The 27,178-nt window shown below is 49.5% G+C and overlaps 4 protein-coding genes across 4 annotated transcripts; all 4 read right to left on the bottom strand.

Annotated features, from left to right (window-relative positions):
- Nucleotides 1-4,218: 4,218 nt before the first annotated feature.
- LOC143773971 (histone H4) lies at nt 4,219-4,585 on the bottom strand. Its single transcript, XM_077261272.1, has one exon. The coding sequence runs from the start codon at nt 4,579-4,581 to the stop codon at nt 4,270-4,272; it is 312 nt and encodes a 103-aa protein (XP_077117387.1). The 5' UTR covers nt 4,582-4,585; the 3' UTR covers nt 4,219-4,269.
- A 13,255-nt stretch (nt 4,586-17,840) lies between these two features.
- LOC143775142 (histone H3) lies at nt 17,841-18,251 on the bottom strand. The gene has a single exon (XM_077262986.1). It carries the CDS (start codon nt 18,249-18,251, stop codon nt 17,841-17,843), a length of 411 nt encoding a protein of 136 aa, XP_077119101.1.
- A 1,140-nt stretch (nt 18,252-19,391) lies between these two features.
- On the bottom strand, nt 19,392-20,343 carry LOC143773970 (histone H1A-like). The gene has a single exon (XM_077261271.1). The coding sequence runs from the start codon at nt 20,294-20,296 to the stop codon at nt 19,652-19,654; it is 645 nt and encodes a 214-aa protein (XP_077117386.1). The 5' UTR covers nt 20,297-20,343; the 3' UTR covers nt 19,392-19,651.
- A 1,194-nt stretch (nt 20,344-21,537) lies between these two features.
- On the bottom strand, nt 21,538-22,246 carry LOC143775141 (histone H2A type 1-like). The gene is made up of 2 exons (XM_077262985.1): nt 22,157-22,246; nt 21,538-22,027 (listed from the first exon to the last, which is right to left on the bottom strand). Exons 1-2 carry the CDS (start codon nt 22,244-22,246, stop codon nt 21,554-21,556), a joined length of 564 nt encoding a protein of 187 aa, XP_077119100.1. The 3' UTR covers nt 21,538-21,553.
- Nucleotides 22,247-27,178: the final 4,932 nt, after the last annotated feature.

Genomic DNA, 27,178 nt, shown 5'->3' with positions numbered 1-27,178 from the left:
AGAAATACAAGTGCTCGGACTGTGCTGCCATAACTCTGCCGCTAGTAATGAGGACTCCAGTTATCGCAATGTCACTAATGCCGGGAATATCAAGACCTGATCCCCTGCAGCTGTAGGAAGAGCCGTGAGTGAGGAGTTGGGGCGCTTTCAATTGTAAACCTAAAATCCTGTGATGGAGGACTGGATCAGGCTGTGTATATGCAGGTGAGAGATCCCCCTATGCCGCTGCCTGGATTATCGGTCACAGCCTGAGACTTGTCTTACTTCCGACACACACTGGGGCCCTGACTGCTCCACCTCTATTTGTGCTGCTCCCTCCTCTTTAGCTTTTGGAGTTGGCACCGCTGATTTGGTGAGAAGCTGCTCGTTCTTTGCAATTCATGGTGTGGCAGATAACGAGATCACTTAGCACGTCTTCGGCATCAAGGCACTGACAGGTGATGAGCCCCTCTCCATCCACTCATTACTGACAGGATCATTGGCAGCAGAGGACCCACTGCCCCGGATATTAGTAAGGACTGCTCGCCCCTCACTATTCATGACCAACATGTCCTGCTGTGTCTGTGGGAAGTCCTACAATAATAAGGAACTTCTAACAGACTGCCTCTTATGTTGGCGCTGGGTTCTCCGAGTAATGGATGTCGGGGACAAGGCTGAAGTTGTTTTCTTATTCCTTGTTCGGATCTGAAGTTGGTGTCTTATTCGGCAATTTTTTTTTTTTCTGTTATCGGTTTAATAAAAACAAATAAGCGTCACAAGAATAACATGCAATGCACGGAGGTTCGCTGATTTGAATACACTTAAAAACAGCTACAAAAAAAAAACCCCAATAAAACTAGCACATATATGGGCACCAAAGAGCGTTGAAGAAAGGGTTAAATGACTTTTAGGCCACTGATGTCACACTGCAGACATATGGAACAGGGAGCCCCACATCAAAACCAGGCACCTCCAGCCTGGCCCAAATGGGTTCTGGCCGCCAGAACTGGCATCAAAGTGGGCAAACAGCTGATTGTCACATATTTGAATAAGTAGCTGATGTTTTTAAGGGGTTATATGACTTTGGGCCGCTGATCTCACACTTAGAATCCATAGATAGTGATGCCCTGCATCTAACAAAGGTCCTGTTAGCCTGGCCCAAATGGGTTTTAGGCATCCGCACTGGCATCAAAGTGGGCAAACAGCCAATTTTCAAAGATTTGAATAAGTCCTGCCTCTTATTTTGGCGCTGGGTTCTCCGAGTAATGGATAATGGATGTCGGGCGTCACTGTCAGCGCAGTGTAGGCATCTTCCGCAATGATCTGCGAAGTGCAGAGAGCTCCGGTCATAGATCTGACTAAGAAGATGAAGTCTCCCCGGGGACCAGTGGCCTCCGTGTTCTCAGTGGTTGGTACTGCCCGAGATGTGCCCCGTGTGTCTGACCCGGAGACGGCTGCATTACATTTCCCGGCACTTTATTACAATCAGTATTGTGGGCGATATACTGACAGGGAAACGTCCTAGAAGCGACATTTCGGGGCAGACTGATTCATCTACTGTACTACTTTATTCCTGCAATCTAGGTAGAGATGAGCTCCACAACTAAAGGCAGGAGGTCTGTGAAAACATGATCCTACATTACCTCAGTAATACCCGGGCCATAAAGAAGCTGCCGCCTCCTGAGGAGCCAATGTCCGGCTGTGTGCAGGGATGTGACCGGCTTTATCCATCAGCAGCCCGGGTGTGGGGGATTGCTGAGAGGGTTGTACTGCTGAGCCGGCAAGGGATGGTGAGAGTAATAGTGCGGTGAGCTGACGACCCTGGGCATTGGTGATTAGTCTGCTTCCAATCTGGGGGAACAGAGGCAGGTAATAATCCGACATCCATCTAACAGCGACTGAGCGGGAGAATCATAGCGAACAACCGATCCTTCAACTGGAAATGACCGAGAATCATCGGCCCAAAGCGCCAATCAATGCCCAATAAGTGTTTCCTCCTCCATTTAACACCTTAGTGCCCGTGTTTGTGCAGATTCCCGCTCCACATGTACACGCTTTCCCCAGCGCTGCACAGAAGCGGTGACGTCCCCCACCCCAGGATCCTATGGAATATATGAGGCTTGTCTGAGTCTGGTCGGATCGGAGCGGTTACAGCAGGGAGTCAGTATAGGATATTACGTGAGTGAGGAGCCTCCTGCACGTGCAGATGGGTTGTTGTATTATCACAAAGGCTCTTGTTAGAGCCATCACCCATTGTCCGGCAGAGCTGTGTGATCAAAGCTTTATTTTGAAGGATGCATCACTACATGGAGTTCTATATGGAAGGGACAGAGCAGTATGTGGGGAACAAAGCATTACAGGGGGACACAACACAATCCGGGCATGTACAGCGCTATATAGTGGAACATAGAGATTTACATGAAATGAACTGTTATTAGCTCCGCCCCCTGTAGCTCATTGGTGGCTCCTCAATTCTCTTCCCTATTGGCAGATTCAGATCCGTCCATTGACAGGATAGGAAGGCGGGGCATCAGCCTATAGAAACCAGCGAACACGGTCTTGTCTCCACACAATTCTCTGACATTATCTTCATCATGTCCGGACGCGGTAAACAAGGAGGAAAGGTCCGCGCTAAGGCCAAGACCCGCTCATCCCGGGCAGGACTGCAGTTCCCAGTCGGCCGTGTGCACAGGCTTCTCCGCAAGGGCAACTACGCCGAGAGGGTGGGCGCCGGCGCTCCGGTCTATCTGGCCGCTGTGCTGGAGTATCTGACCGCTGAGATCCTGGAATTGGCCGGCAATGCTGCCCGGGACAACAAGAAGACCCGCATCATCCCCCGACACCTGCAGCTGGCGGTGCGCAATGACGAGGAGCTGAACAGGCTGCTGGGTGGGGTGACCATCGCCCAGGGGGGCGTCCTGCCCAACATCCAGGCCGTGCTGCTGCCCAAGAAGACCGAGAGCAGCAAGGCGAGCAAGAGCAAGTGAGCGCTGCTGCCCATCTCCTCTGTCCACACAACCAAAGGCTCTTCTAAGAGCCACCCACATCTTCTCACAAGAGCTGATATCGGCCGATGGTCTGCACTAGTGCCCGCTAACACATGTGCCCCCGCGGTATATAGATACAACTATACACGATCCGTGCTCCTGTACTGCGGTCACCACAGGGCAGAGGCCTAATGTTCTTCCTGCCACATGTTACTCCGGGTGACATCGCAGCGGTTTCTATGTCCACAGTATTCTATAACATATGCTGCAGAGTGTGCGGCTTACACAGGAGATGGCGGGGAACGAGGCAGCGAGCTCTTACCAGCATTAGTGGGGAAGCCGGTCTATCAGATTAGTAGCCTCACTAAGGGTTATGACCAACGAGTCTGAAGATGTTTTGTTGTTTTCTTACGCGGCAATTTTTGTTTTTTTTTATAGGTTTAACAACAAATAAGCATCACAATAACAACATGCAATGCAGGGAGGTGCGCTGATGTGAATACACTAAAAAATGCTACAAAAAAAAAAAAAAATTGGCACAAATATGGGCACCAAAGAGAGTTGAAGAACCTCTTATTTTGACACTGGGTTCTCCGAGTAGTGGATAATGGATGTCGGGGGTCGCTGTCAGCGCAGTGTAGGCATCTTCCGCAATGATCTGCATGTGTACATTCAGCAGTGCAGGAAGCATCAGGAGGCTCCTCATTCACCCACTAAATTAATTAGATCAGCCGACATGTGCCCGAAAACACGCGGACACGACCTGTTATGTATACTTGTATATGGGATCTATGATTTTATCTTTAGAGGCCGCCATCCATACCAGAGTTTAGTGCCCAGGACGCGGTCATTTAGGAGTCTACAGGCCGAGTCCATTCATCAATCCAACCACATTCCCTTTCACTATTCGCAGCCTTCCTACAACTCACGAATCTGAGCAGGAAAATATAAATATCAGAATCTCCTTTACTTCACATCAGGACTTGGATGTCTGCTCTGTAGTATCAGCAGCATAATAGGGTATGACTGTGCAGAAACCTCTATGTACGGCCCAGTGCGGATACATCCCCGAACACTCCGGGTAGATTTCTGTTCTCGATTAGAATGAGAACAGCATCAACTAAGTCCAGAAAACAGAGATTGAACGTCTTGATACCCCAATGTACAGCGTGTGAAGCCTGCAGTGGCAGTCACACAAGCACAGTACCCATTAGCACACAGCAGGACAATGCAGCCTTTCATGTAAGATGTGGGCGGCTCTGATAAGAGCCTTTGGGGTGTCGGGATAAAGAAGAGAACACACTTAACCTCCGAAGCCGTAGAGAGTGCGGCCCTGGCGCTTCAGCGCGTACACCACGTCCATGGCGGTGACGGTCTTCCTCTTGGCGTGCTCGGTGTAGGTGACGGCGTCACGGATCACGTTCTCCAGGAAGACTTTCAGGACTCCCCGAGTCTCTTCATAGATGAGGCCAGAGATGCGCTTGACGCCTCCTCTGCGGGCGAGACGGCGGATGGCAGGCTTGGTGATGCCCTGGATGTTATCACGGAGCACCTTCCTGTGCCGCTTGGCGCCGCCCTTCCCGAGACCTTTCCCTCCTTTACCGCGACCGGACATCTTGCACGCAGTCAACAGAAAACGATGACTGATCAGTGCAGAGTCCTTCCTTTATGTAGAGAGTGAGCGGACCGGAGCGAGAACAGCAGAGATGACGCGCTTCCGGGGCGTGATTTCTAGTAGTTAGCTCCTCCCTTTTGTTCCCGATTGGTTGAACACAGAATGGTTGTAGATTTTGAATTTCCCGCTTATTGTTCTGTTTTTTTTTCCCGCGCTTCTCTATTCTTCTCCTCATCTGCGCCGCTGCTAGATCTGTTGGCTATTTTGATTTTTACTTTCATTGTAGTTTCCTGTTGCTACTTTTCAGCTTCTGCCACATGTTTGAAAGTTGAATAAAAATATATTTTAGGGGCAATGATCTCCAGAAAACTCATCTGCTCCCGGGCAGTCACTCATCAGTACACGACTGGCGGCCATTACCGGTCACTAGGGTTGAGCGAAACGGGTCGATCATTTTCAAAAGTCGCCGACTTTTGGCTAAGTCGGCGTCTCATGAAACCCGATCCGACCCCTGTGCTTGTCGGCCATGCGGTACGCGACTTTCGCGCCAAAGTCGCGTTTCAATGACGCGAAAAGCGCCATTTCTCAGCCAATGAAGGTGAACGCAGAGTGTGGGCAGCGTGATGACATAGATCCTGGTCCCCACCATCTTAGAGAAGGGCATTGCAGTGATTGGCTTGCTGTCTGCGGCGTCACAGGGGCTATAAAGGGGCGTTCCCGCCGACCGCCATCTTACTGCTGCTGATCTGAGCTTAGGGACAGGTTGCTGCCGCTTCATCAGAAGCAGGGAGAGCGTTAGGCAGGGTCCACTAACCACCAAACCGCTTGTGCTGCAGCGATTTCCACTGTCCAACACCACCTTCGGTGTGCAGGAACAGTGGAAGCTATTTTTTTTTTTTTTTCCCCTCAGCGCTGTAGCTCATTGGGCTGCCCTAGAAGGCTCCGTGATAGCTGTATTGCTGTGTGTACGCCACTGTGGAAACCAACTGCTTTTTTCAAAGCACATATCCTCTTGTTCCTTCCTTTCTGCACAGCTATCTTTTTTGTTTGTCCACACTTTTTATTTAATTTGTGCATCAGTCCACTCCTATTGCTGCCTGCCATACCTGGCTTACATTACTGCAGGGAGATAGTAATTGTAGGACAGTTTTTTTTTTTTTTTTGTTTTTTTTTTGTGGGAGATTAAGATTGGCATTTCTGCTACAGTGCCATCCCTGTGTGTGCCATCTCTCACTGAGTGGGCCATAGAAAGCCTATTTATTTTTTCCGTGATTTGTGTTCTAAAATCTACCTCAACACAGAAACACTACATCAATCAGTGGGAGAAAAATATTGGCCTCAGTCAGGGCTTGTGTGCCACTGCTGTGTGTGCGCTATCTCTCATTCAGTGGGCTATAGCAAGCCTATATTTTTTTTTTTTTTTTTTTTTTAATATTATTTGGTTTCAAAAGTCTCCCTGAAAAAAAAAAAAAACCTAAAAAAACAGTGGGAGAGTAATATTGCCCTTTCAGCTTGTGTGCCAGTCTTGACTCCTGGGTGTGCCACCTCTCTCCCTCTCATTCAGTGGGCCATAGAAAGCCTATTTATTTTTTTTTTAAAATATTATTGGGTTTCTAAAGTCTCCCTGAAAAAAACAAAAAATACATAAAAAAACAGTGGGAGAGTAATATTGCCCTTTCAGCTTGTGTGCCAGTCTTGACTCCTGGGTGTGCCACCTCTCTCCCTTTCATTCAGTGGGCCATAGAAAGCCAATTTTTTTTTTTTTAATATTATTTGGTTTCTAATTCTCCCTGAAAAAAAAAAAAAAACCTAAAAAAACAGTGGGAGAGTAATATTGCCCTTTCAGCTTGTGTGCCAGTCTTGACTCCTGGGTGTGCCACCTCTCTCCCTCTCATTCAGTGGGCCATAGAAAGCCTATTTATTTTTTTTTTAAAATATTATTGGGTTTCTAAAGTCTCCCTGAAAAAACAAAAAATACATAAAAAAACAGTGGGAGAGTAATATTGCCCTTTCAGCTTGTGTGCCAGTCTTGACTCCTGGGTGTGCCACCTCTCTCCCTCTCATTCAGTGGGCCATAGAAAGCCTATTTATTTTTTTTTTTAAATATTATTGGGTTTCTAAAGTCTCCCTGAAAAAACAAAAAATACATAAAAAAACAGTGGGAGAGTAATATTGCCCTTTCAGCTTGTGTGCCAGTCTTGACTCCTGGGTGTGCCACCTCTCTCCCTCTCATTCAGTGGGCCATAGAAAGCCTTTTTTTTTTTTGGTTTTTTTAATATTATTTGGTTTCTAAAGTCTCCCTGAAAAAAACAAAAAAAACATAAAAAACAGTGGGAGAGTAATATTGCCCTTTCAGCTTGTGCGCCAGTCTTGACTCCTGGTTGTGCCACCTCTCTCTCTCTAATTGTGGGCCATAGAAAGCCTTTTTTTTTTTTTTTTTTAATATTATTTGGTTTCTAAAGTCTCCCTGAGAAAAAAAAATAAATAAATTAGGTGGGAGATTAATATTGACATTAGTGCTTGAGTGACAGTCCTGCGTGTGTGTCATCTCTGTGATTTTGTGCCACAGAAAACAGAGTGTGTAACATTGTGCCTGATTTTCCTTGTGGTCTCACCAACCTGTTAAGGGATATTGAAATCATACTGAAGTTATAGCTCACCGTGTAAGTTGTTTGATAGCAACAAATAAAGTTACTTTGGTTAAGATTTTAAAACAATGAGGAAGTCTGGTGCAAGAGGTCGTCGTGGGCGTTCATTGTCAGCTGGTAATGATGGTAGTGGTAGTGGAGCATCAGGTGGTCGTGGGGATAAAAATATTCCACCTAAGTCTGGAGCTGTGGAGCCAGTTTCGTCGTCAGGCTACACAAGGCCTCGAACGCTCTCTTTTCTGGGAGTAGGAAAACCGCTTTTAAAGGCGGAGCAGCAACAGCAAGTTTTGGCTTACATTGCAGACTCAGCCTCTAGCTCTTTTGCCTCCTCTTCCGAAACTGGTAAATGTAAAAGCAGCGCGTCGCTTGTGGATGTTCACGGTCAGGGACAAGTCGCTTCCTTGTCCTCCTCAGCAAAAACTACAACAAGAGAGAAGGATGCAGCAGGCGACACAACGGGTCACTCCATGGAGCTCTTTACACATACCGTCCCTGGCTTAGAAAGTGAAACATTTAACAGGCCATGCCCATTACAAGTATATTCTGACATGGAGTGCACTGATGCACAGCCACAGCCAGAGTACTATGCTGCTCCTTTGACTCAGACCACCACATTGCCCTCTCAGGGTACAGATCCACAATCAGACCCTGATGAGACTATGTTGCCCCGCCACGAACGCTATACCACCGACCGACACAGTGACACAGACGAAGTTGCACACGAGCTCGAAGAGGAGGTAATAGATGACCCAGTTATTGACCCCGATTGGCAGCCATTGGGGGAACAGGGTGCAGGCGGCAGTAGTTCAGAAGCGGAGGTGGAGGAGGGGCCGCAGCAGGCATCAACATCGCAACAGGTTCCATCTGCCGGGCCCGTATCTGGACCAAAACGCGTGTCAAAGCCAAAACCTGTTGGAGCACAGCGTTGCCATCCGGTTAAAGCTCAGTCTGCAATCCCTGAAAAGGGATCAGAGTCTAGGAAGAGTGCAGTCTGGCATTTTTTTAAACAACATCCAACTGATCAGCGCAAAGTCATCTGTCAAAAATGTTCAACTAGCTTAAGCAGAGGTCAGAATCTGAAAAGTCTAAATACTAGTTGCATGCATAGACACTTAACCACCATGCATTCTCAAGCCTGGACTAACTACCAAACGTCCCTCAAGGTTGTAGCACCCTCGGCCAATGAAGCTAGTCAGCAACGCAACATCCCTTCCGTCACTGTAAGGCCACCATTTTCCGCACCACCGGCAGTATCTGTGCAGGTTTCTTTGCCAGCCAAAAGCAGTCAGGGTCAGGGAATCACCAGTTTTGTAGGAGGAAATATTGCATGTAGGGCACCGGCGGAAACAATACCGTCTCCAACCGTCTCTCAGTCTGCCATGTCCACCGGCACACCCGAAAGTTCCACGATCTACAGCTCTCCAGTCCAGCTCACCCTACATGAGACTCTGGTTAGAAAAAGGAAGTACTTATCCTCGCATCCGCGTACACAGGGTTTTAACGCCCACATAGCTAGACTAATCTCGTTAGAGATGATGCCCTACCGGTTAGTTGAAAGCGAAGCTTTCAAAGCCCTGATGGAGTACGCTGAACCACGATACGAGCTACCCAGTCGACACTTTTTTTCCAGAAAAGCCATCCCAGCCCTGCACCAGCATGTTAAACAGCGCATCGTCCATGCACTCAGGCAATCTGTGAGTACAAAGGTGCACCTGACTACAGATGCATGGACCAGTAGGCATGGCCAGGGACGTTATGTGTCCATCACGGCACACTGGGTGAATGTGGTGGATGCAGGGTCCACAGGCGACATCAATTTAGGGACAGTTGTGCCTAGCCCACGGTCTAGGAAACAGTTGGCTGTAGGCGTTCGCACCCCCTCCTCCTCCTCCTCGTCCTCCTGCAGAAGCTACAGCTCTTCCACAGAACGCAGTCGGCCAACCACTCCATCGGCAGATGACACTGTTGCACACCAGTTGTCCCATTATGGGCCAGCTACTGCCAAGCGTCAGCAGGCTGTATTGGCTATGAAGTGTTTGGGCGACAACAGACACACCGCGGAAGTTCTGTCCGAGTTCTTGCAACAAGAAACGCAGTCGTGGCTGGGCACAGTAGATCTTGAGGCAGGCAAGGTAGTGAGTGATAACGGAAGGAATTTCATGGCTGCCATCTCCCTTTCCCAACTGAAACACATTCCTTGCCTGGCTCACACCTTAAACCTGGTGGTGCAGTGCTTATTGAAAACTTATCCTGGGTTCTCCGACCTGCTCCTCAAAGTGCGTGCACTTTGCTCACATATCCGACGTTCGCCTGTACACGCCAGCCGTATGCAGACCTATCAGCGGTCTTTGAACCTTCCCCAGCATCGCCTAATCATAGACGTTGCAACAAGGTGGAACTCAACACTGCACATGCTTCAGAGACTGTGCGAACAGAGGCGTGCTGTTATTTATTTGTGGGAGGATACACGGGCAGGCAGTAGGATGGCAGACATGGAGTTGTCAGGTGTGCAGTGGTCGAAGATACAAGACATGTGTCAAGTCCTTCAGTGTTTTGAGGAATGCACACGGCTGGTTAGTGCAGACAACGCCGTAATAAGCATGAGCATCCCCCTAATGCGTCTGCTGATGCAAAGTTTGACGCACATAAAGGAGCAGGCGTCTGCACCAGAGGAAGAGGGAAGCCTTGATGACAGTCAGCCATTGTCTGGTCAGGGCAGTGTACAGGACGAGGTAGCGGGCGAAGAGGAGGTGGAGGACGAGGAGGATGATGGGGATGAGTATATTTTTAATGCGGAAACTTTCACGGGGGCACAGGAAATTGGTTGCGTGTCACGGCCGGGTTCTGGTTTTTTGAGGGACACAAGTGACGTAGATTTGCCTGCAACTGCCCCTCAACCAATCACAACCGGAGATTTGACAAGTGGAACTTTGGCCCACATGGCGGATTATGCCTTACGTATCCTACAAAGGGACACACGCATTACGAAAATGATGAACGATGACGATTACTGGTTGGCCTGCCTCCTTGATCCACGCTATAAAGGCAAATTGCAAAATATTATGCCACATGAGAACTTGGAACTAATATTAGCAACCAAACAATCAACTCTTGTTGACCGTTTGCTTCAGGCATTCCCAGCACACAGCGCACGTGATCGTTCTCACACGAGCTCCAGGGGGCAGCAGACTAGGAGTGTTAGGGGTGCACACATCAGAAGTGGCGTTGGACAGAGGGGTTTTCTGACCAGGTTGTGGAGTGATTTTGCTATGACCGCAGACAGGACAGGTACTGCTGCATCAATTGAAAGTGACAGGAGACAACATTTGTCCAGTATGGTTACTAACTATTTTTCATCCCTTATCGATGTTCTCCCTCAACCGTCATTCCCATTTGATTACTGGGCCTCCAAATTAGACACCTGGCCAGAATTGGCAGAATATGCATTGCAGGAGCTTGCTTGCCCGGCAGCAAGTGTCCTATCAGAAAGAGTATTCAGTGCTGCAGGGTCAATATTAACCGAAAAAAGGACTCGTCTGGCTACCCAAAATGTTGACGATCTAACATTCATTAAAATGAACCACAACTGGATTTCAAAATCTTTTGCCCCACCTTGCCCGGCCGACACCTAGCTTTCCTATGAAAAGCTCTTGCCTGTGAATTACTTTTCTAATGTCTAATTTGCTGCTGCAGATTGTACAGCATACGACATGTTTACACCTCCCTAAATGGCCAAACTCCCCACACGGGGCCGTGGTATCGCGACTTGGCGCAAGCACCCGTGAGACTGCTGTTTGTCTGAAGAGGTGGGTGTGCTCGCTTTTGGTTGACGGCATTGCTACTGGGTCCCTCATAGTACAATGTAGTGTCTCTGGCGGTGGTGGTGCGCACCCAACGTCAGACACACCGTTGTAACATGAGTGGCCCTGGGGCGGTCCCGCCGGCCTCAAGAGAGTTCCCCCCTACCCCAGCTCAAACTGGGCTCTACTACGTGCAAAATTATGTCGCACAGCTCCACCAATCTTTAGTCTATTCGCTGACATCATTCAATGTCTGGCACTGACAATACAAATTTGTAGACATCTATGATGCAACTTAAAGTAGTCTGTGTCTGTGTCCTATATTGGCACCATTAAATAGTTACTGCCAAATTACTATGTCAGAAACACAGCAGATGAGCCCACCCCTGTACCTAAGTATGCCATCTTTTTTTTTGTTTTGGTTGTTTTGCGAGACATTAACATCTATTTATATTTTGGGAGTACTGGGACAGACACTCCTTGCACTACTCCTCCACTCAGCACCAAGCTGCCTGCCCGTGTATCCATGTAACCGCTGTAAAACTGCCATGAGCCTATTGTTTGTTATTTTAGGCCTTTGATAGCCTGTCTGCGGTCCCTACTCCTCCACTGACCACCAAGCTGCCTGCCCGTGTATCCATGTAACCGCTGTAAAACTGCCATGAGCCTATTGTTTGTTATTTTAGGCCTTTGAAGCCTTTCTGCGCTCCCTCCTTCCACTAGTCCTCCACTGACCAGACCACTGCTGCCCGTGTACCCCTGGAACCAATTTTAAAGTGCCTACAGTCAGCCCATTTTATTGTGTTAGGCCTTCGAAGCCTGTCTGCGGTCCATACTTCCACTAGGCCTCCACTGACCAGACCACTGCTGCCCGTGTACCCCTGGAACCAATTTTAAAGTGCCTACAGCCAGCCCATTTTATTGTGTTAGGCCTTCGAAGCCTGTCTGCGGTCCCTCCTTCCACTAGGCCTCCACTGACCAGACCACTGCTGCCCGTGTACCCCTGGAACCAATTTTAAAGTGCCTACAGCCAGCCCATTTTATTGTGTTAGGCCTTCGAAGCCTGTCTGCGGTCCATACTTCCACTAGGCCTCCACTGACCAGACCACTGCTGCCCGTGTACCCCTGGAACCAATTTTAAAGTGCCTACAGCCAGCCCATTTTATTGTGTTAGGCCTTCGAAGCCTGTCTGCGGTCCATACTTCCACTAGGCCTCCACTGACCAGACCACTGCTGCCCGTGTACCCCTGGAACCAATTTTAAAGTGCCTACAGCCAGCCCATTTTATTGTGTTAGGCCTTCGAAGCCTGTCTGCGGTCCATACTTCCACTAGTCCTCCACTGACCAGACCACTGCTGCCCGTGTACCCCTGGAACCAATTTTAAAGTGCCTACAGCCAGCCCATTTTATTGTGTTAGGCCTTCGAAGCCTGTCTGCGGTCCCTCCTTCCACTAGGCCTCCACTGACCAGACCACTGCTGCCCGTGTACCCCTGGAACCAATTTTAAAGTGCCTACAGCCAGCCCATTTTATTGTGTTAGGCCTTCGAAGCCTGTCTGCGGTCCATACTTTAAATACTCCTCCACTCAGCACCAAGCTGCCTGCCCGTGTATCCATGTAACCGCTGTAAAACTGCCATGAGCCTATTGTTTGTTATTTTAGGCCTTTGATAGCCTGTCTGCGGTCCCTACTCCTCCACTGACCACCAAGCTGCCTGCCCGTGTATCCATGTAACCGCTGTAAAACTGCCATGAGCCTATTGTTTGTTATTTTAGGCCTTTGAAGCCTTTCTGCGCTCCCTCCTTCCACTAGTCCTCCACTGACCAGACCACTGCTGCCCGTGTACCCCTGGAACCAATTTTAAAGTGCCTACAGCCAGCCCATTTTATTGTGTTAGGCCTTCGAAGCCTGTCTGCGGTCCATACTTTAAATACTCCTCCACTCACCACCAAGCTGCCTGCCCGTGTATCCATGTAACCGCTGTAAAACTGCCATGAGCCTATTGTTTGTTATGTTAGGCCTTTGATAGCCTGTCTGCGGTCCTTACTTTAAATACTCCTCCACTCACCACCTAGCTGCCTGTGTATCCATGTAACCGATGTAAAACTGCCATGACTGCCTACTGTTTGTTATTTTAGGCCTTTGATAGCCTGTCTGCGGCCCCTACTTGCAATACTCCTCCACTGACCACAATGCTGCCTGGAGTGCCTGCCTGTGTATCCATGTAACCGATGTAAAACTGCCATGACTGCCTACTGTTTGTTATTTTAGGCCTTTGATAGCCTGTCTGCGGCCCCTACTTGCAATACTCCTCCACTGAGCACAATGCTGCCTGGAGTGCCTGCCTGTGTATCCATGTAACCGATGTAAAACTGCCATGACTGCCTACTGTTTGTTATTTTAGGCCTTTGATAGCCTGTCTGCAGCCCCTACTTGCAATACTCCTCCACTGACCACACCAATGCTGCCCGTGTACCCCTGGAACCTATTTAAAAGTTCATAGAGCCTAGTTATATATTTTATTTACTATTAATAAGGCCATGATGGACTACGCTGTACCACGCTACAAGCTAACCAGTCGACACTTCTTTTGCGAGAAAAGCCATCCCAACCCTCCACCAGCATGTAGAAGACCGCATTGTCCATGCACTCTGGCAATCTGTGAGTACAAAGGTGCACCTGACAACAGACGCATGGACCTGTAGGCATGGCCACGGAAGATTACGTGTCCATTACGGCGCAATGGGTTAATGTGGTGGATGCATGGTCCACAGGGGACAGCCTACTAAGTCTGTCTGCAGTCCCTAATTCAAATTGTCCTCCACTGTCTAAATCGGAACTTCCACCTTCTGGCTTTCGGCCTATAGTATCAGAAATTAAACTGCATTTGGCCTTCAACTTTGGTTAGGGCCTACTAACGGCTTCTGCCCCTCCCTGGTGTTGCCCTCAACTAAATAAAGCTGAGCTTCAACCTTCCGGCTCTCATTATGTGGTTTTAAAAAAAAAAATGGTGGTTAGGGCCTACTAACGGCTTCTGCCCCTCCCTGGTGTTGTCCTCAACTAAATAAAGCTGAGCTTCAACCTTCCGGCTCTCATTATGTGGTTTAAAAAAAAAAAATGGTGGTTAGGGCCTACTAACGGCTTCTGCCCCTCCCTGGTGTTGTCCTCAACTAAATAAAGCTGAGCTTCAACCTTCCGGCTCTCATTAAGTGGTTTTAAAAAAAAAATGGTGGTTAGGGCCTACTAACGGCTTCTGCCCCTCCCTGGTGTTGTCCTCAACTAAATAAAGCTGAGCTTCAACCTTCCGGCTCTCATTAAGTGGTTTTAAAAAAAAAATGGTGGTTAGGGCCTACTAACGGCTTCTGCCCCTCCCTGGTGTTGTCCTCAACTAAATAAAGCTGAGCTTCAACCTTCCGGCTCTCATTAAGTGGTTTTAAAAAAAAAAAAATTGGTGGTTAGGGCCTACTAACGGCTTCTGCCCCTCCCTGGTGTTGTCCTCAACTAAATAAAGCTGAGCTTCAACCTTCCGGCTCTCATTATGTGGTTTAAAAAAAAAAAATGGTGGTTAGGGCCTACTAACGGCTTCTGCCCCTCCCTGGTGTTGTCCTCAACTAAATAAAGCTGAGCTTCAACCTTCCGGCTCTCATTAAGTGGTTTTAAAAAAAAAATGGTGGTTAGGGCCTACTAACGGCTTCTGCCCCTCCCTGGTGTTGTCCTCAACTAAATAAAGCTGAGCTTCAACCTTCCGGCTCTCATTAAGTGGTTTTAAAAAAAAAATGGTGGTTAGGGCCTACTAACGGCTTCTGCCCCTCCCTGGTGTTGTCCTCAACTAAATAAAGCTGAGCTTCAACCTTCCGGCTCTCATTATGTGGTTTTAAAAAAAAAAAAAATGGTGGTTAGGGCCTACTAACGGCTTCTGCCCCTCCCTGGTGTTGTCCTCAACTAAATAAAGCTGAGCTTCAACCTTCCGGCTCTCATTAAGTGGTTTTAAAAAAAAAATGGTGGTTAGGGCCTACTAACGGCTTCTGCCCCTCCCTGGTGTTGTCCTCAACTAAATAAAGCTGAGCTTCAACCTTCCGGCTCTCATTATGTGGTTTTAAAAAAAAAATGGTGGTTAGGGCCTACTAACGGCTTCTGCCCCTCCCTGGTGTTGTCCTCAACTAAATAAAGCTGAGCTTCAACCTTCCGGCTCTCATTAAGTGGTTTTAAAAAAAAAATGGTGGTTAGGGCCTACTAACGGCTTCTGCCCCTCCCTGGTGTTGTCCTCAACTAAATAAAGCTGAGCTTCAACCTTCCGGCTCTCATTAAGTGGTTTTAAAAAAAAAATGGTGGTTAGGGCCTACTAACGGCTTCTGCCCCTCCCTGGTGTTGTCCTCAACTAAATAAAGCTGAGCTTCAACCTTCCGGCTCTCATTAAGTGGTTTTAAAAAAAAAAAAAATGGTGGTTAGGGCCTACTAACGGCTTCTGCCCCTCCCTGGTGTTGCCCTCAACTAAATAAAGCTGAGCTTCAACCTTCTGCTCCAAATTACCATTTTAAAAAATGCAATAGGCTTTTCCGGCCTACTAAAGGTGTCTGCCCCTCCCTGGTGTTGTCCTCAACTGAACAAAGCTGAGCTTCCACATTCTGGCTTTCGCCCTATACTATCAGATATTAAACTGCATTTGGCCTACTAGTGTGGTTAGGCCCTTGAAACAGTGTCTGCTGCTCTTGGGTTTGCTACTCCACTGAACAAAGCAATGCCGCCTGTTTAGTCCTGTTACCAATTTTGAACTGCATGTAGCCTACTTTATTCTTTGGCCCTATATCTGTTTCCTCCTCATCCTGCCCATTGCCCAGCCACTGCTAAATGAGTCTGCTGGTACATTGACCTAGACCACTACATTCCCCTTGTACTCTACACAGCCAGAATCTGTCCCTGCTGAAAGTAAGGTTCCCCTTCCCGCATGTTATACCACCTTACACAGGGACAAAGAGGAAGGTGCAGATGAAAGTGCAGGTTCCTTCATCAGGTGGGGGGGCATACTCGTTGGCGACGTCACTGGCACAGGGCCCCTCAGAGTACGCAAAAGTGTCGCTGCTGGTGGGAGGCGCCCCCGCCATGCAAACACACCGCCGTACTTTGAGGGGCCCTGTGCCAGTGGCAATGCGAACGAGTGGGCCCCCCCTGCTTGCTCAGGATCACAGCACTTGCAACTTTTAAATACTTACCTTTCCCTGCAACACCGCCGTGACGTAGTCCGCATTTCCTGGGCCCACGAAAAACTTGAGCCAGCCCTACTCCCCCCACAACTTTCCCCCAATTCCCTATGCCCAACTATTATTATACAGTTAATTAAGATTGGCAAGCTTCAGAAACAAGAATGGATGTTTTTGGCATTAAAATGGGCACTGTAGGTGTTTTCCTGGCCTCCACTCACTGCCGACTATGCTTCCCCATTGACTTGCATTGGGTTTCGTGTTTCGGTCGATCCCCGACTTTTAGCGATAATCGGCCGACTGCACTCGACTCGACTCTGGACAAAATCGGGTTTCCCAAAACCCTACTCGATCTTAAAAAAATGAAAGTCGCTCAACCCTACCGGTCACTACAGAGCAGTGAGCTGCATGTAGCCAGTCCCCGGGCGGCGCCAACCCTGGAGAACATGGGGATACTCAAATATACTATAATTACATAACGATCCACCCACCACAAATGTGATCTGTAGCACCACAGCAGCGCACTGGGAGGGATCTGCTCCGATCAATGTCAGGCAGATTCACATAAGGCGCCATCAGGACTGTAAACCCTGCAGCTTGGAAGCTGTGCACTCAGTGAGATGTCTCGATAGTAGCCGCACCCAGTGTTCTATGAGGAGTCGGCTTCCTTCAGGAGCTTTGTCCCCTGTATAAACTGTACTTATCCCTCATGGGTGTACTTGTCCCCTCAGAGGTGTATGATCAGGGCCATCACATTGTCACTTCGGAGCGGCATGATCAGTGCCAGCATCTTTTCTCCGCAGAGCTGTATGATCAGTACGACCACTTCTACAGCTACAGGCAGGAGGTCCGAGATAGGAAATGTTCCACCATGTATTGCAGAAAAGAGAGGAAGCAGCGGAAACATATGGACAGCGGTAAGGTGCCTGACACTGGCAATGTAACTGTCACCAGGGCCCAACCACAGCAATGTCATCCATGATGTGCTGGAAGGAAGTATTGGCTGGAGAAATACAGGACTATGCTGCCATAACTCTGCCGCTAGTAATGATGACTCCAATTATCGTAACAATGTCACTAATGCCGGGAATATGAAGAACTGATCCTCTGCAGCTATAGGAAGAGCCGTGAGTGAGGAGTTGGGGCGCTTTCAAATGTAAACCTAAAATCCTGTGATGGAGGACTGGATCAGGCTGTGTATATGCAGGTACGAGGTCCACTATGCCGCTGCCTGGATTATCGGTCATCATAGCCTGAGACTTGTCTTACTTCCCACACACACTGGGGCCCCCCTGGCTGCTCCCTCCTCTTTAACTCTTGGAGTTGGCACCGCGGATCTGAGGAAAAGCTGCTCGTTCTTAGCAATTCATGGTGTGGCAGATAACGAGATCACTCAGCACTTCGGCATCAAGGCACTGACAGGTGATGAGCCCCTCTCCGTCCACTCATTACTGACAGGATCATTGACAGCAGAGGACCCAGTGCCCCGGACATTAGTAAGGACAAGTGACCTATAATTGGCAGAGTAAGATGTTAGGAATGAGCTCGTCTTGAGGGAGGATTTGGTGGCTCTGAAAAGAGCCTTTGTGGTACAGTCAGGTGTGGAGGACAGATCTAAGCTCTCTCCCCACGGATCCGGCGGGCCAGCTGGATGTCTTTGGGCATGATGGTGACCCTCTTCGCGTGGATGGCGCACAGGTTGGTGTCCTCGAACAGCCCCACCAGATAAGCCTCACTGGCCTCCTGCAGGGCCATGACGGCCGAGCTCTGGAAGCGCAGATCGGTCTTGAAGTCCTGGGCGATCTCTCTCACCAGGCGCTGGAAGGGAAGCTTACGGATCAGCAGCTCGGTAGATTTCTGATAGCGGCGGATCTCACGGAGAGCGACTGTTCCTGGCCGGTATCTGTGCGGCTTCTTCACGCCGCCAGTGGCGGGAGCGCTCTTCCTGGCAGCCTTAGTGGCCAGCTGCTTGCGGGGAGCTTTCCCTCCGGTGGATTTACGGGCGGTCTGCTTGGTTCTGGCCATAGCTCTGTATAGAAGAGAACAGAAGTGATGAGGGGAGCGGCGGGAGCAGGGTATTTATACTCCTCTGCTCCTATTCACGCTCCATGTGGACACGCCCCCTGCGCACCATTGGTTATTTTGAAGAACGTGAGCAGCCAATAACTGGGATGTCACTGACCAATCATTGTTCAGAAGATACTCACCCTGATTCCCTGTAAATCCCTCCTTCTTAAAGAGTGGACGGGGATCTCTCTTCACTTTTTCCGACTGCGAATACAGGCAGCGTCACACCGTGTCTACATGCGTCTTCTACAGCAGGAGCCGCAGATCTGTGTTTCTATATTCCCAATACCCGGAGCTGTACCGTGGCTCCTCTATCAGGAGGCTCCGATTCTCACATCGCAGTAATAACCGCACCCCTCCTCATTCACTAAACAGACGGTTTACATGCGCTGATGAATGATTAGGAGGAGGCAAGAATTAGATTTCTGTAGGACATCGGCCCCTTCCCTCTGTTATTAATTACACTCATCTGTCAGCTCGACCGGTGTGATCGGAGCGCAGCTCTCTGCGGATTGCGGGAGAAGCATATTCATTGTCGCACTGGAACAGCTCCCTGTCCACACGGTCATCTAGAAGCGCCAGCAGAAATACGGGCCCTGATCATACAGCTCTGCGGAGGAAAAGAGCGGAATCGTAAATTCTGATGAATAGAAAATCCCAGTGGGGACAAGTGATCAGTTTAATTATTAATGTGGTCCCCACTGATGACTCTACTCGGCGGTTCGTTAATATTCACTAAACTTGAATGTGCCTGGTAAGTGATGCGGAGCTTCCCGCAATCAGGAGCTGCAGAGCTACAGATCATCCCCGGACACACCGTGACAGCTGATGACCCTTTCTCTCGTTGTGCAGAGCCAGTGTCATTATCAAAGTCAGTGTCAGTGGGAATGGCCTGCCTCCCTCTGTGCGTTTTGAATGGCTGTTTTTGTACAGGAGCTGTAGGGAGGAGAGTCCTGGCTGCTGCTGCATGTGGTGCCAGATCTTTCCCAAGCCGCTCCGCTGTCAGGGGCCCTTGGCACATTCCTTGTTATATGTAGCAAGCGCAGAATAAAGAGGGGAAACGGGAATTGCTCGCTGTATAACAGAGGGAACTATCGAGTCCATACAAGTTACGGGGCCACCGCTAGTCTGCGAATCATAGGGTTAATAAACTTGTGATTAAATCACTGCGGGAGGGCAGAGATCTCCGATCGGCATAAGGGCGCTAACTGGTCAGTATCATTGGCAGCAGAGTACAGACACCAGATGTTACCGAGCACAAGTGATCACTGGGCAGATGAGAGGAATGAGCTCGTCTTGAGGGAGGATTTGGTGGCTCTGAAAAGAGCCTTTGTGTGTTACAGAACAGTGGCTGCAGCTTATTTCTTAGCCGCGGGCTTCTTGGCTTTAGCCGCCTTCTTAGCCGGACTCTTGGCAGCTTTGGGTTTGGCCGCCTTCTTAGCCGGACTCTTCGTCACCTTCTTGGGTTTCGGAGCTGCTTTCGGCTTCTTGGGGCTCTTGGCTGCCTTTTTGGCCGCGGCTGCTGCGGGCTTCTTTGCCTTCTTGGCCGCAGTCGGGGCCTTCTTGGGCTTCTTCGGGGATTTGGCCGCTTTCTTGGCTGCTGGTTTCTTGGGCTTGGCCGCAGCCGCCGGCTTCTTCTTGGCCGCCTTCTCCTTGGTCTCCTGCTGCTTCTTGTTCAGCTTGAAGGACCCGGAGGCGCCGCTGCCCTTCACCTGGAGGAGGGCGCCCTTGGTGACCAGACCCCTGACGGCCAGCTTCAGGCGGCTGTTGTTCTTCTCCACATCGTACCCACCGGCAGACAGAGCCTTCTTTAGGGCGGCCAGAGAAACCCCGCTGCGCTCCTTAGAGGCGGACACGGCTTTCACGATCAGCTCGGAAACGCTGGGACCGGAGGGCTTCTTGCTCTGCTTGGCGCCCCCTGCGGCGGATTTCTTCGGCTGCTTCTTGGACTTGGCGGCCGGTTCTGCGGGAGGAGGAGCGGCGGCTGGCGCGGTCTCGGCCATCTTGTAGTAAGTAATGGGGGAAACACAACTATCTCCTGGAAGGAAAAAATCACTGAGTCCAGAGCTGGCGGCGCCTCATATATGTACAGTCACACTGCGCACTGATTGGCTGACGAGCTGCATCGCCCTGAGCTTTTATTGGATGATATTGGACGCTGACCCCGCCCTCTCCTGTCTGAGCCAAGAGAAGCTCCGCTCTCCCTTTGTGTTTCCCTGCCCGGGATCAGAGCCCATTACCGGCCAGCAGGGCGCGCTGTCTCCGTATCCCCTCCTCCTGAAATCTCCCCTACATGTCTATAGCTGTCACTGGCGGAGGAGGCAGAAAGGAGCCGGGAGGAGGCCCGGGATCTCCCCATAGTCCTGGAGCAGCTGAGAAGCCAGGAGGTGACACAGGAGGCGGCTCCCGCCCTGTTATATCCAGTGTGTGCAGTGTATGGGGGAAACAGAGAAAACAGAACCTTTCATTCTGAAGCTAGGACATTACAGACCGGCCAGCAATCCCAGCGTGTTTACATCGCTATTTTCTATATACTGCAGCATATGGAGCATGAAACGGGTTTGCCGAGTAATCAGAGCTATATGGCAGAATACAGCACTATATAGAGGTCGGGTTTGCTGCAGTATCTGGTGTGTATTCAGCCTTGTGCGATATTCACAGCATCATCTTGGCGGATACAGCACAATATGGGGGTATGTGGCGCTATAAGCGTGGTATACAGCATTACATGGGTGTATACAGTGTTTTATGGCAGAATACAACATTTTGTGGGAAAAATACAACAGTATTTGAATTGAGCGTGTACAGCAGTGTAGAGGGCAGATGCAGCCATAGAGAGGGTTACATGGCGCCGGGTGGAGATTATATAGCACTTTTTGGCCATCCACATAGCTAGATGGGATGTATAGATCACCATATGGAGGGTGCAGTGCAGTATATGGAGATGCCCAGTACTATATGGAGACATACAGCAATTAGGGAGCGCGCACATCACTATATCAGGATTATACAGCTCTGTACGGTGGTATGCAGCACTATCTGGATACAGGAGATGCTGCAGTATATTCAGGAATACCAGACTATATTGAGGGTTATTAGCGCTATATAGTGGTGTACAGTACTACTTGATTGGCATACACCAAAAAATGGGTGTATGGAACGGTAATTGGCTGTATGCAGCGCTATGCTGAATATTGAGTATTTGGGTGGCTCTTAGAAGAGCCTTTGGTTGTGTGGACAGAGGAGATGGGCAGCAGCGCTCACTTGCTCTTGCTCGCCTTGCTGCTCTCGGTCTTCTTGGGCAGCAGCACGGCCTGGATGTTGGGCAGGACGCCCTCCTGGGCGATGGTCACCCCACCCAGCAGCCTGTTCAGCTCCTCGTCATTGCGCACCGCCAGCTGCAGGTGTCGGGGGATGATGCGGGTCTTCTTGTTGTCCCGGGCAGCATTGCCGGCCAATTCCAGGATCTCAGCGGTCAGATACTCCAGCACAGCGGCCAGATAGACCGGAGCGCAGGCGCCCACCCTCTCGGCGTAGTTGCCCTTGCGGAGAAGCCTGTGCACACGGCCGACTGGGAACTGCAGTCCTGCCCGGGATGAGCGGGTCTTGGCCTTAGCGCGGACCTTTCCTCCTTGTTTACCGCGTCCGGTTATGATGAAGATAATGTCAGAGAATTGTGTGGAGACAAGACCGTGTTCGCTGGTTTCTATAGGCTGATGCCCCGCCTTCCTATCCTGTCAATGGACGGATCTGAATCTGCCAATAGGGAAGAGAATTGAGGAGCCACCAATGAGCTACAGGGGGCGGAGCTAATAACAGTTCATTTCATGTAAATCTCTATGTTCCACTATATAGCGCTGTACGTGTCCGGATTGTGTTGTGTCCCCCTGTAATGATTTGTTCCCCACATACTGCTCTGTCCCTTCCATATAGAACTCCATGTAGTGATGCATCCTTCAAAATAAAGCTTTGATCACACAGCTCTGCCGGACAATGGGTGATGGCTCTAACAAGAGCCTTTGTGATAATACTACAAACCCATCTGCACGTGCAGGAGGCTCCTCACTCACGTAATATCCTATACTGACTCCCCGCTGTAACCGCTCCGATCCGACCAGACTCAGACAAGCCTCATATATTCCATAGGATCCTGGGGTGGGGGACGTCACCGCTTCTGTGCAGCGCTGGGGAAAGCGTGTACATGTGGAGCGGGAATCTGCACAAACACGGGCACTAAGGTGTTAAATGGAGGAGGAAACACTTATTGGGCATTGATTGGCGCTTTGGGCCGATGATTCTCGGTCATTTCCAGTTGAAGGATCGGTTGTTCGCTATGATTCTCCCGCTCAGTCGCTGTTAGATGGATGTCGGATTATTACCTGCCTCTGTTCCCCCAGATTGGAAGCAGACTAATCACCAATGCCCAGGGTCGTCAGCTCACCGCACTATTACTCTCACCATCCCTTGCCGGCTCAGCAGTACAACCCTCTCAGCAATCCCCCACACCCGGGCTGCTGATGGATAAAGCCGGTCACATCCCTGCACACAGCCGGACATTGGCTCCTCAGGAGGCGGCAGCTTCTTTATGGCCCGGGTATTACTGAGGTAATGTAGGATCATGTTTTCACAGACCTCCTGCCTTTAGTTGTGGAGCTCATCTCTACCTAGATTGCAGGAATAAAGTAGTACAGTAGATGAATCAGTCTGCCCCGAAATGTCGCTTCTAGGACGTTTCCCTGTCAGTATATCGCCCACAATACTGATTGTAATAAAGTGCCGGGAAATGTAATGCAGCCGTCTCCGGGTCAGACACACGGGGCACATCTCGGGCAGTACCAACCACTGAGAACACGGAGGCCACTGGTCCCCGGGGAGACTTCATCTTCTTAGTCAGATCTATGACCGGAGCTCTCTGCACTTCGCAGTGATTTTATGCCATTATATTAACCCTTTGCTTTTCAGAACAGTGATGGCACCTGAGCAGGAATTTATACAGATGTGCACAGTTTCTGTGACGAGGAGGTTATCGCTAGTTCCTTATGTCCAGCGTCATGTCTACACATCACTACTACCCTGATCACCTGTCTGCTCTTCCCAGGACTCTTCCTGTTCTACAACCTCCCTGCAGATAGGATATTGGGAGACATTCTGGCGGCTGCCGAGGAGTTGTGTTACCACCGGGAGTACTGCGCTCTCAGCAATCCGACAATCCTCCTGCCGGAAGCAGCCGGGGACTGGGGGAGAAGATCGAGGAAAGTGCGGGATCGGGCTAAATGTAACTTACAGGACGAGTCCCTGGCCAGTATATCGCATGCCTATAACGCTGATTGAGATGCAATGTTCTGACGGAAAAAAAATAAAAAAAATAAACGAGATTTCTTAATATTTTACTCCTCTAGACTCTCCATCCTTTTCTTCCCAAAAAGCCTCTGACCTACTCTACGACCTCCTTTCTCAGACCCATCTGTCCTCTCCAGACCCTGATTTCTTATTTATAAAGGACCTTCCTGGCAGAGGAGGGGGCAGCAGAGCATAAGGAAGATGTCGCCGATGACAGTGATTGCCATGGCAGTCGGGGGTCTAGGAAACTACCCGTGTCCCCACTGTGTATTTGCTTGTTTTTTTTATATCAGTGGAATTCATTTTTTTTTCCTCTACTTGATGAAAAATGCAGTAATTGTAAAAAAAATGTTTTACATCGCTTATTTATGAAACCGAGTCCATGATCCCCGGGCCTTTTTCAGAAAGATAATGCTACTACCCTAATCTGTGAAATGCAATGATGGCTTGTTCTAGAGTGCCTCAAATGTACCTATGGTTTCCAGATAAGGAAGCAATATTCACTGGATAGCAAAGCTGTGGGTTCCCGGTCAAAGGAGGGGAGCCGCAGCACAAGGCATCAGCCACTGAGCGGGAACGTGTTACCAATGACAACATTAGCTCCTCCCTCCCGCTCCTGATTGGCTGAATACATAAAGGTTAGGGGGTTTGAATTTCCCGCTGCTTCTAACTGTAATGACGTCACTTCCTCTATACAGAGAAGGATCCGGAAAATCTCTAGATCAACTCCACAGACCACAAATGTCTCCTGTTATTTGAGAAGAGAATCATTAACTAAACCAAATCATCTGACAAGAAGCGACTGAACAGAGCAACTTACAGAGAAATAACCAGAGTATTACTAATACTGACAAGCAGAGGCGTAGCTAGGGTTTTGGTCCAGGGGGGGCGAAGCTTCTGAGTGGGCCCCTAACCAGGTAACCTTCATTACAATTCAGTGATGCGCCCTAATAGTGGAGGAGAACCTCAGCAGATGACCGCGCTGTTACTGAAGATAATCTCTATATAAAGACCAACACTGATATTACCGCCATATGGTCAGTGGTAGATACCAGTCCTACAGAACATATAACAGATCACTGCACAGTTACAGATAATGACTTACCTCTGACGTTCTTTCTGATAGAATTGTTCATTTTTCCCGTCTTTTCCATCTGGCCCAGACCGACATGACAACTTCTTCCAGCTACAACCCATCTGCAGAGAATACAACAAAGACACGTTTCACTTCTCACATTCCAGCCCCATCACCATCTATTCCCAACCTGCACAAACTCATCATCCTGCTGACACCCCAATACTGAGCCTCTGCTGCCGTATGTGTCCCTATTACTGCACCTGATACCCGAATACTGAGCCGCTGCTGCCGTATGTGTCCCTATTACTGACCCCGATACCCCAATACTGAGCCGCTGCTGCCGTATGTGTCCCTATTACTGCCCCTGATACCCCAATACTGAGCCACTGCTGCCGTATGTGTCCCTATTACTGCCCCTGATACCCCAATACTGAGCCGCTGCTGCCGTATGTGTCCCTATTACTGCACCTGATACCCGAATACTGAGCCGCTGCTGCCGTATGTGTCCCTATTACTGCCCCTGATACCCCAATACTGAGCCGCTGCTGCCGTATGTGTCCCTATTACTGCCCCTGCTGTGTGGTTCTCTGTGCCATCTAAATTCTAAAGCACCCCTCTATAATATAGTAATGCCAGGTGCATGTGCCCTAGAAAACAGTGCCCACATTTTGTCCCCTAGAAAGTAATAATGCCCTCTGTGTGTGACCCTTTGATAGTCACAGTAACCTGAGTTCCCCTGTAAGAATAAGTGCCCACTTTACATTTAATAAAGTCCCAAGTCTCCCCCACTGTACAGCTCCCCTATACACAGTATTATGCCCCCTCACTGTATATACTGACCCGTTAATATCCCCCAAACTGGCTCCAACACTGTATGATGGCCCCGTCGCTGTAATCTCCACACTGAATGATGGCCCTCTAGATAGCCTCCATATAGCATAATACACCAGATAGTCCTCAATATGGTATAATACATTCCCCATAGGCCTCCATATAGTATCATGCACTCCCCATAGGCACACTCTATAGTAAAATGCCCTTCACATAGGAAGACTATATAGTATTATGCAGCTCCCATAGGCAGCCTCTATAAGGAAGGCTGTAAATGTGTCCCCAATCCCCTCCGCAAGGCATAAAAATGACCTCTCACTATACTCACCAACGGCGCTCACCAAGGCATCGCTTGTCTTGACTTAAGATCGCCATCCTCCATTACTGCTTCATCTGGATGACACATCCTACGTCATCCACACAGTGTCACCCATTGCGCTCCTGTGCAGGCGCACTTCTCTCTAGGCTGCTGAAAGCAGAGCCAAGTACTGTAGTGCATATGCGCTGGGAAAGGCCAAAGGGCGCTGATTACCTGGAAATAAACTGGCGCATGCGCACTACAATACTGTGCTCTGACTTCAGCAGGGCAAAGAGAAGGGCACCTGCATGGGAGTGCGATAGAGGACACTGAATGCATGATGTATCGCATCTTCCACACAAAGAGGGACAGCGATCACAGGAAGAGGGACGGCGCCGGATCAAGACTAGAGACGCCCGGACTGCGCCATCCGTGAGTATAATAACAGCTCTTTTTTGTGCCTTGCATAGAGGATTGGGGACATAGAGAGCATTCTAGAACACTATGTGAGGGCGTACAGATGCTGGCCGGACCTTATATGATGACAGGCTCCCACATGTAAAAGCCGTCCTGCAAGATTCCAGCCGCTCGCAAACTTAAGAAAATAATCATTCTCCTTCTCATAAGCTAATCAGCAGTAAATACATTATGTGCCAAGACACTTATCGATCACATGTCAGTGTTCAGTGTCTGTCCAGATTGCAGGATAAACAAGACATACAAGTTTAAAGGGAACCTGTCACCCCGTTTTTTAAAGATGAGATAAAAATAGCGTTAAATAGGGGCAGAGCTGGGCGTTACATTAGTGTCTTTTTTGTGCCTTAATTCCCCAGCTATACTGCCGAAATACCTTTGTAAAGTCGCCATTTTGGGCTGTCACTCACGCTGGTCTGGTCCTATGGGCGTGGTGACAGCGCTGTTTCTCCCCCAGATCTTGCTTATCTGTCCGTTGGTGGCGTAGTGGTGTGCGCATGTCCAGCTGCCGAATCCACTGCGCAGGTGAAGGAAAAGAGCGCGATCTGCGCTATTCAGCGGTTTATCAGTGGGCGCGGCCATCTTCCTGAGGCCGCGCGTGCGCAGATGGAGTGCTCGGCTTCCTGGGGCTTCAGGAAAATGGCCGCCGCGATCTCCATCTGCGCACGCGCGGCATCCCGCGGCCATTTTCCTGAAGCCCCGTGCAGCAGAGCCCTCCATCTGCGCACGTGCGGCCTCAGGAAGATGGCCGCCCCCACCGATCACCAGGGGAACAGCGCAGATCGCGCTCTTTTCCTTCATCTGCGCAGTGGATTCGGCAGCTGGACATGTGAAAACCACTACGCCACCAACGGACAGATAAGC

Source organism: Ranitomeya variabilis, chromosome 5, assembly GCF_051348905.1.
Source record: "Ranitomeya variabilis isolate aRanVar5 chromosome 5, aRanVar5.hap1, whole genome shotgun sequence".
NCBI lineage: Eukaryota > Metazoa > Chordata > Amphibia > Anura > Dendrobatidae > Ranitomeya > Ranitomeya variabilis.
Note: the sequence above shows the minus strand (reverse complement) of the source record. Positions and strands in the feature narration are given on the sequence as shown.